We start from the raw sequence: 16,995 nt of genomic DNA on the forward strand, positions 1-16,995 counted from the left end.
CATAAACTTTACAATGTGTGTATTTTAAACAAAACCATTTTGTTTTGCGAGTTTACGAAAAATAAGAGTTTGACGCCAACTTTCCTCAATTAAAAGCATCTTGATTTCAACCTTCAAGTCGACAATTATGGATGCAAGTGGAGAAAGCAGAAGTACCACGCTGGACGGCAGTTTTGGATTTCGAGACAAGAATGCACTCAAAAACCCCCAATATTTCATTTTCTTTTAGCTTTCAATCTTTGCTAGGGAAATAAATGTTTCCATAAATGTTCCCTATATTTATTATGCAAAAAATACCGGTTGAAATTCATTAGTCCAAATAAACTGCTTGACTTGAAAGATTTCTTCCTTGCCCTTTATAGACCAAGATATAACCGAAAAGAAAACCAGCGGTCCCCCGTGATCAAAACGAACATTGTTTCCACCTTAGGTTCCTCAGATACAAAACCTGAGGCCCAAATTCTCAACACCGTGTAATCTTTTCCCATCGAAACCTAACTATCTCTGCCGACACGAACGTAGGCCTTGTGGCGTGTTCTTCGAATTTCTACTCCGTATAAAACCCTTACTTACTTGCTTACTTGCTTAAACATTAGCTTAAAGCCCCGTGTCAAAGAACATTAGATGGCGCACCACGACTTTATCCATCTGAATGCACCATCATTTTGCACAAAACTGAGGTGTAGCCCACTAGTTAAAGCTACATGATCTCTCATACGGCATGAAATGAACAGTTTTTTTAGGTCACCTTTAAACCCTGAAGACCAAATTATTTCATTTGATAAAACTTAAAAGCATACACTAGTTATTTTTGTCCAAATGTTTGCATAGGCTACCAGCTTGCAGTTTTCGTCCCTTCCAGATGGCTGCTAAAAATGACGACATTTTGAGAGACGCATTTACCTTAAATTTGTATTTTACTTTACTTTATCTTACTTTACTTCCTGCTGGACATGCAAGATTGGTTCAGAACACCTCAAGAGATTATTTCTACTCAGGAACAGTGGTGAATTTTGTCGGCTCATTGCTATGGCAATTCACTTACTGAGTGAATTGCGTGAACTTTTGGTTAGCTTGGGTTTTGTACTTCAAATGTATTTTCAGCTAATTTCCGTTGATGAAACCCGTTATCCAGTAAACACACACCACAGTGTCAGGCATAATCATTTACATTCACCTTCCGCACACTCATCATTTTTTAAATGTCTGAGGATTTCCCCTGACTCGGCCCTCAGTCTCTGTGTCGTAACTAGTATTCCTCGTGTCAAAACTTCAACATTTTCAGGATTTGTGTCCCGTATGCGGTTATGTCCTGCCAATGCCGAGTCTTAGACTGGCACTTGATATTTATATAAGTTTCCTTGCGATTTGTTTGTTGCGCTCATCGTCTGTAGCACAAAGTCTTCTAGACATCTATTTCGTATTGGCATTAGCTTTACACGTTATAGTTTCATCCACCTGCAGACGAGTCTCAGGCTTTGTCAGTGTAGAGCCCAAAGTTATTTTCTTCTGGAATTCCACCCTTTGATTGGCCTTGATCAAGGCCCTTTGGATTAAGTTTATATGTCTCCGATTTATATGGGTAAACCACGGTTCTCGTCTATACCACTTTTAGTCTTTCCGTACGTACAAGACGCCTTACATAACTGGCTGGGTATGCGCTATCTTGAAGTTTGTTTTCCTGTGGATTCCGATCTTGTCCGATCAACTTACTTTGTGCACACCAACCTCACCAGGTTAAACATTGACGAAGTAATACTAGCGCTTACCGCAGTACAATGGGCAGCTTATTTAGTGTCAGTTGGCTTCAGGCACTGATAATTAGTCGATCCTATACGCTAAAACGTCTAAAAAGGTTGAACGCCTACATCTAGACCACATCTGGTGTACTAAGACGTTAAAGGTGTTGTTAAAAAGTTTGCAAAATTTTTCGGTCATATTTCGTCATATTTCGATGCAGGCGCCATCTAAGCAAGCCCAAAGTATTTTCCATTAACCCGAGAATCCGGCCAATCCCTCACGAATATACTTTCTGAAGCGTAAGATCCCACAGCTAGACGATGTTTCTAAGCAGTAATCACGCAGTCGGAATCTCTGTGGTTGGAGTTTAGCTATTAAGTTTTCAGTATCTCCTCTACGGTAAGCTATGTCTCTTCCGAGTGTCCGGTCTGTCCATAACAACTGCTCATTTGTTTCTAGACCGCTATCACATTCGTGTCTAACGAACAAACACTGAAACAAACAAGAAATCAGTCTTCATAAAGGAAACTACTCACAAGGTTGCTGAACAGTCTTCGACAGCCCACGACCGGCTTCTCCGTTCTTGAGGCTGATCAGGTAGGCGCAGTCCCCGAGTTTCCGTCAATATATTCTACTTGAACCCAAATCGGATGTTTTTGAGAAATACGCCCATTGGCGAATCAATCTGGTTTCCACGAGGAACTCAACTAAATCTCTTGTTCAGGATATTCTAAAACTAAATGAGTTGCACACTGGCTGCATCATAATTCAGTTGGCACGATATTCGAGATATCGCAGTATATTTTCATAAAGGAAAATGCACACAAGTTTGCTGAAGACTCTTCGACACCCCACGACCGGTTTCGTCTTTCTTGGGGCAGACACTCGGGGCTGGATCTACCTGATGAGCCCCAAGAAAGGCGGAACCGGTCGTGGGCCGTCAAAGAGTCTTCAGCAACTTTGTGAGTAGTTTCCTTTATGAAAATATATTGGAACATCTCGAATATCGTGCCGACTGAATTATGAGGCGGCCTGTGTGCAACAAATTCAGTTGTAGAATATCATAAACGAGAGATTCAGTTGAGTCTCTCGAGAACCCAGCGAGGTTATTGGATCGGGAAATTTTCTTCCGCTTATCAGTCCCATAGAGGTGTCTGAGGTGTGCGTTTCCAGAAGTGCGTAAAGCTATGCTTGGATTGCGATGTTTATATACAAATAATATAAAATGCCCAAGAGTCACAAATGTCCGCAAATTCCAACTTTAAATCACTATCGGCGTGACGTTTTGGCTTTTGGTCTACCATGAAAATCTATCATCTAGGCGTTGTTTGAAAGTCTGCACATTGCCGTTCTCGCTCATAGAAACAGTGGGCCGACCCGTGTATGCCTCTGTAACCAATATATTGTCTAGCTGCTTTGGGGTATTTAGAGCTATCTTCACTGTCGGTGCAATCTCTGGAGTTCTAAGCGTGAAGATTTAGGGACAGTGACTGACTGCATCCGCGGTTTTCCATGCTTCTATTGAAGGAGATTTGTGGACTCCAAATTCAACAGTAATACTTTTATTCCTTGCCCTTATAACTAATTTAGTTGGTGCAAATTCAAGCGGTTTCCCAATCAACAGCGCTGTTCCTTAGTAAGAAATCTATTTGATGTATTTACTCCACTGCAGTCTAACTTTGTCTGTAAATATCGAAGACATATGAAGTAATTTCTTTGCTCATCTACACTTGTCTTCCCTTGTCTACCAGTTGGTGTTCATCTGTTCTGCCCCTTTGGTGCTGAGTAACTGGAAATCTGAGTGAGAAAATTGGGCTTTAAATCGTGATCATCTGCGCACTCGTGATGAGAGATATCAGATAGACACTGAGTAGTAAAATGTATCCCCTATTTGAGGAATGACTTGACTACTGACCTCTTCACCGGCAGAGCTGAGGGAAAGATATGAAAATACAAGGGTACTGTTGATCGTCAAGCATTTTTATAGACTTTTTCCTGGTTTCTGAAGGTCATTTTTCCAAAGTTGTTGGTTGTGGTGAACAGACAAGCGTTATTTTTATGCTATTTTCCTATCCTTCTTTTATGCAGGCCGCTTTACCTTCAACCGTCTTCTCTTAGATATAGGCTTGTGATTAAGCTTCTTTTTCGTTTAGGTTCTGCCGTTTTCTACTTAGAGTGTCACCGCATATTTTGATAGAAATATTGAGAAGATTTGATGTTAAAGCAACGAGTGTTTATGAACAAGTTTTAGATGAGAGATCTGTCAAAAGTCAAAGGACACAGTAAAACCACTAATCCGGTTTAAGTAGGTCTTAAGGAAAGTGTAATGTATCACGTTTTCGAAGTTGGTACGTGAATACTTGTGTATTCTGTTCCTGCTTGACGTCTGTCCTTAGCACGATCCAATCGCAATGGTCGTGGTAGCCAATCCGCAATGTTTATCATCAGATGGACGACTTATAGTTACCTAGATATGTGGAAACTGAACAACCAATCATAACAGCAGAATTTTTGAAGGTCACTTAGGTGTAAGTATAATAAGACTATGGGATTGACTGCGCTCTATTCGTTCTACAATGTCATCGTCCTACGGTCTAGTCAGTTTATTACTGGCTGTGGCCATTTGCTTCGCCGGTAAGCATTGCCTGTGGTTCTGTTGTTTTCTCAACCATTTTCTCAGCTCTTCATCCAGTCTAAGCGTGCTGCTTGTCAGCTGCTTGTCAAAACGCAATCGCTTAGGTTTTCGGACGACCTCTGAGAATTAAACCTTGCCAAACTTATCAGCTTAGTCACTGGGGACGAATTCACCGACGCTAACATGTTGCACTTTATCCTACAGCTGGTAAACGTAAGTCATATTCAACTTTATTTACTCGGAGATACTCATTCTAAATCATTCTACTACAAACTGAAGTGAGAAACGTAGACAATTTTTTGGTGGGTGAACGAAATTTTTACATTTTTGATTGCTAAAGCACTTGGAGGGAACACCTTACCCCAAGGTCTGTCCTGTGTCATCTGAGTGTAAAGTTATTAATGTTTTTATTTGCACTTGTGGATTTTGCAAGTAAAGCTATAAAGTGCTCGCTGTCTGTCCAGAAAACGGCCGGCAGTTTCTAAAAATAACGAGTTTATAACTTTAAGTCTAGCTTATCAGTGACTACTGCGCCAAGAGATTCGAAAACACACCTCAAGGGGCTCAACGTGAAACATTAGGAAACAAACGACATTGTTTTGCATCCATGTAACTCTACAAAGGCACAACTCACAACATTCAAACTCGACAAAGTGATGGCTGTAAATGGTATGTTGGGAGCAACTCGTGGTAAATGGACAAAAAGCACATCGAGATGCTTGTGTTTAGGTGGCTACTAAGAAAATATCCCAATTCGCAAACTACCCCCGACTGGCGTGCTTGAACTGCTCGATAAGCTAGGACAAACGCTGGATAAAATAAGATTAGACAAGGGAGTTAGCGTCATCTAAATTTAAACTCTTGTATAATTTTATACGTTCCATGCTACCGTAAAAACCAAGAATTGAAAAATACACTTTGCACAGACGGTTCACGCCTTTTGAATGTTACCACAAGTTTGCATTGCCCTAATCTGAAACGCCAGTTTATAGGAGGACAATGCGTATTTTCTCCCTGCAGCGTTGGCATCCATAAAGCGTCGTAAGTAACGTAACATATTTTGCGTGCATAATTCTGCAAGTTTGCTCACCTTATTTTAATTGAACAAGTATGCGTAAACTCTGGGAAAGAAAGCTTCTTGTTGCAAAAGAAAAGCTTACAGCCATGTCACACATTCATCTACTGGTCATTGTGATCTTTATTAAGAGGAATTTCGATACTTAATAACGTTTTCAACAACTCACTTTGATCTTCTAAATGAAGCCATTTCTTCCTAGACATATCCATTTTTGACAACCCAATCCGTCCATTGTGAGATAGTTAGTGCTGTTTTTCTAAACACGTACCCTTTGTCACTCCTTTTTGACGAACATTTCGCTTAACAAACAAGCGTAATTGGGTATCTTGTCCAGCCAAACTTCACTTGTTAGACTGTTGTAGAAAAATAAGCTCAGGTTTGCCAGTTGCATCCATAAGACGTTGGTAAAGACGGTCCACAATGGAAGATGTAGCAAAATAACCTGCCAAATTCTATCAACCCACTTACCTGAGTTGATCGTTGTAACCGCATCTAAAAATGAGCGAGTAATGTCTTCGTACAGAGTCCTGTTAACGATCGAAATAGGAGGGCGCAATTTCCCTATCAATCTAACTTGATGCCGATGCAAGCAGCCTGAAAGCCCAACTTGTACCGAGCACCGACACCCCAATACTTTAACCCAAACCCAGCTGTCAAGATTCCGGTGAGCTTGAGAAAGCAACCGTCTGTTACATGCACTACGTTTCATCTAATATAGTCGTCTGCAGTATTTTGTCCGTAAAAAATGCTATTTCGATCAGCTTTTGAGGACAAAGTATCCTTTCAGTGAAAGACAAACCCCATGGTCTATTTCACGACTGACGAATCCTAAATGCTAAGTTCTAACTACACTAATGCTCTGCAGTCTTTTGTTTAAATGCGCACTAAAAGGATAGTAGTAGTATTACAGCTAATAAAAGTTCGATTCAAAAATTCAAAACTCTTTCAGCCTCCACCAAACACAGTTATGGTAAGTGATAATTTCCCAACTTTGGAAGCCTACATGATCAATTTTTGCCCGGTAGCTTCTTCTAGTCAATTTTTCTAAGTAAACAGATCGTAGTAGGATAAGGTGCACGGCGAGAAATCATATGGAATTTTCGGTGCATGCCTTCCTCTCTCGCTCTAGTACATCGCTGACAAAAAAAACAAGTTTTCTATAGATTATTCTAAGAATCTAATAGGGTGATTTAAATCTGTTTTCCACGTTTGATGCGTCGCCGCTTGGACAAGCGAAACTGTCCTAGAAGCAATCGTAGACTAGTAGCACAGTGGCGAATCTTAATGATCAGATCGGTGTCAAAACGCATACCGTATATCATAGTTTTTTTCTTCGGCCCATGACTTGAAGACATACAGTTGTCTTGTATTTTGCTTCAACATCACAGATGTCGTTGTGTATCTGACTGCAAGTGAGCTGACACCGAAACAAATGTACACTGGGTTCTTCGCGGAGCAACAAGGCTATGGAGAGAAAGAAGTCTTGACAATACTTGATAAAGAGGTTAGTTATCTACTCTGACCCATATTTACCAGCAAGATTTTATTTCGTTTTCCACGCGCGCAGGAATGAAGCTACTTTTAGAGAAAGCCCATCTCTAGTCGCTAACACTAGAGACTCTGGGATTTTAGAAAAAAAACTTGTAACCCTGCAGTACCACACTTTTTTACAACATTGGGTCAAATTGCCCAAAAATGTTACAGCTTTGTGGTCAAGCATAAAAACAAGTAAGGTACATTGAGGACACATCAAAATTTTACATATAACTATAATAAGTACATGCCAAGTCTTTTTAATAAAAAATGTTATCAAGCTTTACGGCTAGATATATCACAGTGGAGCTAGGTAAATTTCATAGGTTTTCTAATAGTTGTTTTTCAGCTATTTTTGTACTAAGTTGGACACCGAAACAAACCTAAAATAAGAGATCGTTTGCTTCAGTTGTATGGAGAAAAAAATGTTTCCTTAGCCCCCAAAGAGTAGCTAGTAGAATGTTTTAGTCGACCGAGCGGAATAATGACGAAGAGCTAGATTTTTTGTCTATGTTATCACTGAACTCAATTTTACGGACGATAACCTAACTATTGAATGCCGCTCTTTTCCAGCCACTTGAAAGTGGTTTAGTTGTGTACAAACTGGTGAATTCCGTTTGTCTGTTTGACTACCATATCCGTCTTTGCCATCATTGAATTCCTCAGCTGGAATCCATGGCGTCCAGTGAACTCTATCAGTACTTTGGGACTAAGGACTTATTATGGTTTGACTACGACCAAGAGAATCGGGATTTACATGGAGTTCTCGGCCTGATGCTTGACGGTGATCCAACCTACATAACCAGAACTTGGATGTCCAACAAGCACTTCCGTATTTTGGACATGCTTAGGGCCTTCGGAGCAACGACCTCAAGCTGTCCACTGGCTATCAAAGTGAAAGGCCAGACTTCCGGAAAATGCACAGGAAGTGAAGCGAGTAAGTTACAACTTAAAACGCTTGACTTTAGTTACGGTAGTGTTATTCAAAGGAGGGGTTAAAATAGAAGAGATTTTAAACTTGTACCGGAAGAATGAATATCGCGTAGAAAGTAAAACCTTTAAATATATCTCCTCAACCCAGTTTTGCTAAATAAAAATGTAGACTTTCAATTTATAGACGCATTTGCATACTAATATGGTTTTCACAAAATACTCGCCTCTAATCCAGCTGGATCTTTTGTTTATCATGTCTTCAATCCGGCGGACGAGCCTAATTTTTCGGCTGCTGCGATATTCGAGATATCGCAATGCACTGTATGGAGTAGACATACTGTTTCTGTCGAAGAGTTTACAGCAGCTTAATGCGCATTTCCTTAAATTTTTGCAAAGTAGACTGTATTTCGGTAGAAAAGCTGTAGCAACAATTGACGAAAGTGAAAGAAGTCGACCGGAATTGTTTTTGGAAGTTAAGTTAGTCCCCGATTTACGGGCTTATGGGATCACTTTTTCTAAGGATGATCACCCTGATTTGCAGTCCCTGCAGTTTATATTTATTACAAGGAAGGGAGTCTGGCAACCTAATAATCTATACTTCAGGTTTAAAGGGTCACAGTGAGCCTGAGAGAAGGACTACTTGACTTTTGTCTTTATGCTCACTTACAAAACAGAAACAATAAGCACAAGACTTTGGTAAACTAAATCGGTAATTTTACAGATCGAAAAAAACTTTCTTTCAGGGGCAGCGTTTTTCCAAGCCATAACAATCGGTTGGGTGATTTGAGCCATTGTTTCAGCACACAAACTGAGACCAAATGCTTGCTCTCTCACCATACTCTGGTAAAGTCACTGTTCAAATTTGCCGTCAGTCTTCCACTGGCCAATCGCTGAAACGGGCGTTACTTCTAATAAGTAATTAATATCAGCCCCATAAGTAAAGTAGCTAGACAAATACTAACGCTATCCAAGTTGTTGAAGTCAGTTTTCCTGGTTACCTTCCTTAATTAGTGCAGTAGTTGAATAAATTTTAGAGAAAACAATACAACAGCCCTAATACCAAGAAAAAATGCATAGTGACGGATTTTTGAGAATTCTCCAGTTAGAGAGAGAGGGTCGCGGCAAAACTTTGTGATCCAAGATGTAAAATGTACAAGTATCGATCTATCCAAATGCTGCTTAGTCGTGGACTACAGTTCTAATAACAAACCACTGCTGGTAAATGACAAAAAGTTTGATGGTTATCATCCCTCCTAGGAGTCAGTCTCTAGGTTAACATATTTATTTTCCCACCTGATTTGCATGACCAAATTATCACTTAATTGCTTTGAAAGCTTGGACGCAAACCAGACAAAACCAGTCAGATCATTACACCTGGCAACAATAATGACACCCAGATTGAAGATTCCCAGTAGATTTTAGATAACAAGGAGCCAATGGGACACTTGTGTGACAAACTCACACAATAAGACCAAATGAAATATGATTTTCTTGATTTATGAAAAGAACTACTTAGATATGACCAGGGTACGTTTTTGTAGATTTCTTCCTGAATTCTCGGAACGGTACACCGTGGATAATTTCTTATTTGGGTAACTATGTTCATACGGTAGTCTGTAGTGCTCTTCAAGGTTACTTCCAAATTTGTAGCAGTATCGACGCAGTGATGGAAAAGAACGAAATCTGGTTCTTATATTAGCAAAATGCGAACAAATTGGAAAGTGTAAAAAAGCCACCGATCAAAGGCTTTGGACAGCTAGGCCCTTCAGCTTAGCAAACCAAAATGCACCCACTTTTTTTGTTCCTTGGATAGTGCGTTGTCCCACAGATGAAATAATTCAACTTCGATTTTCTTCTAATTTGCCAGCTGTCGTGGTTGATTTGGAGACAAGTAAAACTGCAGATCTGACTCCGGATACTTCCGATTTTGCGGACGCACAAGCAGCACTGGTAGCCGCGGTAAGATAACACTGCACAGTGGGCCATTTTACAGAATATTACCAAATGCACTGGATATTTGTTTCCAATATGACAGCGATAGAGACCATATCCTTATAGTCCCATTGTAACCCCCTCTTTACCCGACTAATTCCGAATTTCTTGGCTCATTATCAGTATGTGAAAATCCACACCGATTGATACTGATCAGATTATGGGAGTAGTTGTAAGTGTTAACGAGCCCCGTACGATTCCCATCAATATAAATTCGAATTGAAAGGTTCTTTTTTGTCCTGGGCTATTTGTTCTGATGAGACTATAGCATTGTTGCTTTCCATCTTCCTTGTGCACTCCTGAATAACTGCGTCAATAAAGAAGGACTGTCCAAACAAGTGTAATGTATGGTGTAATGATGCAACGCAGATAGAAACTCTGTAGCAAGATGTTGAGCAAAACTTATACATCATGCCTAATCACATCGTCCCAAACGGCGCCTGGTTAGTTGCTGAAAGTCTATTCTCTCACCAGAAATAACCTCCTCGCCTCCCATTCTAAATTAAAAAAGAACGCGTTTTTCTTGCGTATTTAGCTGCTGACCTGTCCCACTGACCAACAAATATGTCATCATCATAAAAACTTGCAAAATTGCCCCTTTCCTTATATATCATATTTATTTTCATTTTCATTTTCCTCACAATGCCATTTAGAGTAAAACATTAAAGAGCCTCAGGACTACCTTGTTGAAGCTCTCTTCTTAAAAAATCCGAAATTAATGCCTCAATAACACCTGAGTCTATCTATTTGAAATTACCGAAATTTTATATTATGGTTGCAAATACCTACAAATAAACACAAGTTGATGGCGATGACTTTATTTTTTCTGTAAACGCATGGTTTATCTGTTTTTTTTACATTGAACGCATGATTATTTTTATCCTAATAACCCATGTTCATCCTGTATAAGGCTACCCTGACTCTTCTCACCTGTCACGATTCAGATCACAGATAAAAGCAACAGCATGACTGGGGAAATTACAGTTCACCATTTTGTGGGATTCGGTAGCGCAGGAAAGAAATCTGGCAGTGCCACAGCTTGTGTCAACGTTGGCAATGGATATAAGATCAATCCATACAAGAAACAGTTTGATACCATTAAGAAACTGAAGAGAGCGTACACAGATCAGTGCTCCGTAAACATTGCATGGATCAGCGGACCAGGTAGGTGTATTATTCCATGTCACCTGTTTTTTTCTTTTTTTTTCATCAGAACAAACTAGCTTTAAAGCTATTAAATGTATGTTTCCCCATTGTATTCCAACAAGTAGATGAAGAAGAGGGTAAGTTATGAGCTGACTTTTCTTGTGTATAGCTATCTAGACTGGATAATGTTATTACCTCAGTATGTTTAGCGCCTACTTTTAAAAATGTGTGCAGATGTTTTCCTCGGTAGTTTTTTCGTAAAGTAAAAGTGGTAAGTTAGTCAGTAGCAAAACACCTTTCTGTAAAAACAGCATTTGAACATGCACTGGTGTCCAGAAAAAATATTAATAAACGACCACGTTGCTCTGATCGCAATTTCATAAACCGATTGCAGACGAGCTAAAATTATACGTAAGAAAACATTGCTTATTTAGCCTTGCCTTTAGTCCGGAACCACATGGTGATACCCATGTCGTTCTTGGTGCTGTGCCATAAACTAATTTTATCCCACGAGGTTCAAGATGGCCGGAAAGGCAAGAGTTTCATTTCCTTTGGAGCGATACGGGACATCAGTTTTCAAAAGACAAATGCTATTCAGTCCAAAAAGTTGTGGACGGCAGTCCCCGTACGTGTGCAACGTCAGGATAAGCTTTGCCTGGATTACTCCGGCAACGCTTCTGACAGGATCAAACCTGCTGCTGGCATCAGAATTTCCACAAATTTTGTGTCCATACGGTCTTCCAGGGAGTGAAAGAACTCGGGGACAATTTAAGTTGACAATACCAAGCCCATTAGTAGCTGGTGTGGTCACCCACTGAATGTTCAATAGTCAAAAACCTTCTTGAAAGCAGAAACTGATATATTTTGGCATAAATTTTCACAGTGCAAAGCAAACTACGACCGCAATGTATAAAAGTACGGTTTACCGAAAAAGTGAAAAACACCCCTGACATCAGTCCGTCCAAGCATGTTTTAGTGACTTTCTGACAGATTTGAGGCAACTGTGGCCAACACACACACACACACAGCATTACTCTACTCACTGTTCACATATATTCTAGTCGCATGTACGGTATCCCGTATGTCTCCACCCATGTTAAAACGTATGACACACATGGATAAAGTGCGAATCATACTGTCAGTTAATACGTCTGTTCAAAAATCCGTTTTCAGAGGGTACAGCCGTTGAACCAACTTTGCACAGTGAGTCATGCAAGCAACCGGTCCTAGATAATCTGATATTCTAACAATGTGAATCCTTCTTTAGCCAGAGATGCTTCTTCACTAGGATGATCAACCAATTTAGCAGTGTTTCATTAAGTTTCTCATCCCATCTCCTACTGGTGGCATGAATTTGTATTACATCTAAACCGTAATGGAACCAAAGTTGTTGCAACCACGAAACGTCCTGATCCAGAAGCTCCAGTGTAGTTGAACTTGGTTAGTTGCGACGAAGTCGGATATGTTAAAACAAATAAAGTAATCTAAATAAAACAAAAACATTTCAGCCAAACTGTGACTTCAAAACCACGGGTAATTGCAGTTATTTGGTTAGTTTCATTCTGGGATGAACTTACTAATTCCTTACTCCAACGGTAGTGATGCGTATAAAGCTCTAAAGATCCTAATGTCATGTAGTACGCCGGTTGTTCGTTGACGCTTTATTTCAGTTTTGTGCGTTGACGTTGCCTTGTGGATCGTGCATGGACTTATGTACTAGCGTTTATTCAGTTGCTTAATAATTTTTTTGGGTAACATCACTAAATTGCCAACTGTCTTCAGTGGGATTTTATGAGAAACGAAAAGAAAAGCACACGAAACTAATCCCTGCACTCAATTCCTCCTTCTTTAATTCAGGTTACGTGGCGGTGGCTTCTGCAAAAATGCCTAGCGGAAAGAGCGCATTGGCAGCATTTATGCAGACTCAGGTTCAAGGAAGTCCGCAGTTATTCATTGCCCCATATTTGTGCGAAGAAGTAAGGAAATGTGTTGTCCCTACCTCAGAACAGCCTCAATTTTGGTTATTGCTTGTTTGACGATATGTTGTTATCGCTTGCAACTGTTGTAAGGTCTAATGCCGTGATGCTCAATCAATATGGTTTGCATTGCTTGTCGCACATGGTAACAACACTGTGGAAATAACTCAAAATGCCAGCGTGCTAACCGACCAGATTCGCTTGAGGATATCACCTCGTACTATATTGGGATTACTTTAGTAAAAATCTCAAGCTTTAACTAACTTCTTGGTTTCTGATGTTGTGTTTTATAGTGTTATATCCGATCACACCTTCATCCACTTTGGTTCCTTTTATCCAAATTCCTGTTACCCGTATGGGAAAATCACCAGCGATTTGGTAGAGGACATTCTGATTTCCTTCAATAAGCAAAACACTATTAAATGCAACAAACAAATGTAAGCATTGCTTCAAAACCAAGCCCGTTCAGTACGGAGATTTTATGTGGCACTGTGCTTCAAATCCGCAACTCTTGCTTCAAACCAAGCCCGTTCATGTACGGAGATTTTATGTGGCACTGTGCTTCAAATCCGCAACTCATGCTTCAACTTCTTAGATGCAACCGTGATCGCTACTTGTCCAGGAGAAACCTCAATGTTTTTAGACAAACAGTTCAGCCATCTGGGTGGATAAAACCAGTCTTAACTTGATAAGTCAATGAATGGTTTTGTCTGTGATTCCCCCGCAATGGTTTTTACGAGATTACCTGTGTCCACGTAATATATACAATGACATAAGGTAACAGTTGTTCAGAAGAACCAATAGTGAATGGCCCGAGAAAATCCACTTCAATATTCTCATAATCATCATTCAGTAATGCATCCAAATTTTTGGGACTGCTAATTTGTTATTTTTACGCCTATGTGAAGCCACTGATTTTGAAAGATCAGTTCAGTGTCATGGTGCATGAGACGTATGACGTTCAACAGCTCGTGCGTTTCTCAGAGAAATCAGTTTCTCGGTCTATTTCCGTAACATATTCTCCTTTCAAAACAGCTCCTTGGATGCAAAGGACAGAAGAAAAAGGCTCTTGTGAGCTGCGTTGTAAAGAACTACGAACTTGAGGAGGAAAAGGCTATAATTGAAGCTCAATTGATCATAACCGTGGATTCTTCGAAACTGAGTGCAGATGGGACACAATGGCCAGATGTGTCGGACTGGGCAGTTGCTAGCTATGTGCGAGGCAAAGGGAAGGACGTCGATATCAACCTATACGAGGAATCCACAGACCAACACGCCGGTAAGGAGACAAGTTTTGTTGCACTGAGGTGCTCCGAGTGACGTCTGTTTTGAATTCATAAGATACCCAATCCTGGAATCCTGCGATCCGTTTGCATTTATTAATTTCCTTGGATAGCATTAGCTAATCACCGCAGTTTATAAGCTTCTGTGGTTACAGTATTCTGCAACTCCAGTGAAAAAGACGAGAAGCTGTTAGCATACAGCAAGGCCAATGTCAGTGGAGCTGCGTACATTTGCGTTAGCTGTGCCCATATTACATTACTTTCAAATGGACTTTGATCATTTAATTCAGTGGAAATCATACATCACGTCATTACATATAGGTGTGGTAACTGATCTTTCCCTAACACAGTAAGCTCGGTCGCTTGTCCAATATGGTCTTAAGTTATGCCATCCGTCTTGTCTTTTGGACAAGCGATAACCGGTGTGTCCTCTTCGTCAAAACTTCACTGCTTTACTACTCAACTGTGATAGTCCTTTCCTGGAAAGTAAGCTGGAAAATAAGTATCATTAGAAAACGTTAATGTAGCCATCGGTAAGTGACTAACCCCCCCCCCCTTTTTTTCCATCCGTCTTGTCTTTTGGACAAGCGATAACCGGTGTGTCCTCTTCGTCAAAACTTCACTGCTTTACTACTCAACTGTGATAGTCCTTTCCTGGAAAGTAAGCTGGAAAATAAGTATCATTAGAAAACGTTAATGTAGCCATCGGTAAGTGACTAACCCCCCCCCTTTTTTTGCGTTTCAGTGAAAATCTACAGTGGACCACCAACTGATCAATACAGAAAACTGCGTAAGTTGAAAGGAGTAGTTCTTTTGAAAGTGGGTTTTAACATCACTGAAAATAAGTCAATGGATTGAACCGGTACATTATCGTCCTACTAAATTATGAATGAAGAATCATCAACTCCGTAAAAATGAAACTTCCACAGGTATGATCGAAAGCCTTTATGTATATAACAGGCGATCAGTAGACCGCTCAGCATACCCGCTCATTCAACAGAATTCGAAACGTTTCTTTTTGTTTTTCGCAGTTTTCCAAGTGTCGGCTTGCGAATCCGGCAGGTCCAAAATCTGTTCAAAGGTAAGTGGCAATTTACTAATTAAGTCTAAAGCGGCATTTCAATGAAATTTGTTTGAATGAATTGATGGCCTGCATGGGTTCAAAATTAGCCATGGGTCCCTTTCGACATGAGAGTGACCATATCCGGGCAAACTAGTTCAACAGAGCATCGTTTTTTGGCCAAAAACAATAAGCTCGTTGAAAATGTAGCCTTCACTTTTTTCTGGCCAGACAATTAAGAGCCTTTCAAGCAATTACAATCTTTTGAATGTACTAAAGAAGGCGAACGGATACAAAAATCATACCGAGTTTATCAACCAAGTACATAAAGAAGAGGATTTCTTATTAGAGTTGAACGGTTATTCCCGATAGATTCGTTTCCATGGGTTACCATGTTTTTGCTACAGAACTCATGGTGATATTCCCAGTGTCCACTACAAGTTGCCTGCTTTTGTGAAACTCCACAAAAAGCATTGTCGGTACCTTCAATGAATTTACGCACCCTGTGACATACACTTTCTGTTGATGTATTTACTAAAACTCTTTTTGATCCCGCTGCTTTTAAGATGATTTAGACAAGTAAATTTGACCGCTGAACAGCCGCCGTATACTGAGCACAATGGGTCGGGTTCGAAGTATTTCTGAAGCAATACCGTGATCCCATTTTGAAACCATTCTCTTGCCTATCTGAGAGTTATTTTCTATTGACATTGAGAATGCGCATTCGTTTAACACAGTCCACCATTTCTCCCAGGTGAACGAAATGTTTGAAGGTTCACTCTGTACGTTCATTGAAGAGCACGAAGAATTTGAAGATTGCACGACAAATGTTTACCACGTGGACATACCAGTGGTTCATTTCAGTTGGGTGAACCGCGTAGCGGAACCGTGGAAAGTGATACTTCGCTTCCAAGAAAAGCTTACTGGGGATAGCAACGAGTTTTACAACGTTGGATTCCGAAACAAGGAGGAAGAGACAGCTTGTGATTAGAAGGTAAGATACTTTAGTATAAGCCATTAGGTTTTAACACCAACTTTCCTTGTGCATCAACGCATTCAACAACGTACATTTCGATTGAACTGACAAATTCTGTTACCCACCACATTGCATTTTAGACGGCACCCCCTGCCTTTGTTGGAGTGTGCAGTTTTAGTTTTATGTCAACACTGTTCCCCTTTTTCCCCCTGGTTGTCTGCACACCCTTCCAGTATTGTTAAACGCGTCCTACTTTTCCCAAAATAAATCACTGCATTGCACGTTCTTGTCGGCTGGTATCAAGCAAAATACAACTATGGTGCCGGGCAAGTAGAAACGGCCTCAAAAACGGGTCAAATAGCTGAACGATAGTCAGCAGCTGACCATAGAGTGAATGGGTTGCTTGAACACACGGGTTAATAGGACACGTTTCGCTGAGGACGTGTGTGATTCTGGCAGTAGAGCTCTGCTCTGTGTACTCACACATTCAATACAAAGACGTGACCTGCTCAAACCGCTGGTCCGTACATTGGTCCAAACATACAGTGGGTGATCTCCAGCTTTCACGTGCGTATGACGTACGTTTGACTAGGAAGTGACGTGCACTCCTTCCATACCGGTCATATTACGTACGCGCTCAGGC

The 16,995-nt window shown here is 40.4% G+C and overlaps 1 protein-coding gene across 1 annotated transcript; it reads left to right on the forward strand.

Moving 5' to 3' along the window:
- Nucleotides 1-4,316: 4,316 nt before the first annotated feature.
- On the forward strand, nt 4,317-16,435 carry T265_06427 (hypothetical protein; the record flags this gene model as incomplete). Its single annotated transcript, XM_009171685.1, has 10 exons — nt 4,317-4,374; nt 6,842-6,957; nt 7,653-7,923; nt 9,787-9,878; nt 10,856-11,075; nt 12,915-13,033; nt 14,069-14,312; nt 15,062-15,106; nt 15,348-15,397; nt 16,131-16,435. 10 exons carry the CDS (start codon nt 4,317-4,319, stop codon nt 16,365-16,367), a joined length of 1,452 nt encoding a protein of 483 aa, XP_009169949.1.
- Between the last annotated feature and the right edge of the window lie 560 nt (nt 16,436-16,995).

Source organism: Opisthorchis viverrini (genome assembly GCF_000715545.1).
Source record: "Opisthorchis viverrini unplaced genomic scaffold opera_v5_132, whole genome shotgun sequence".
NCBI lineage: Eukaryota > Metazoa > Platyhelminthes > Trematoda > Opisthorchiida > Opisthorchiidae > Opisthorchis > Opisthorchis viverrini.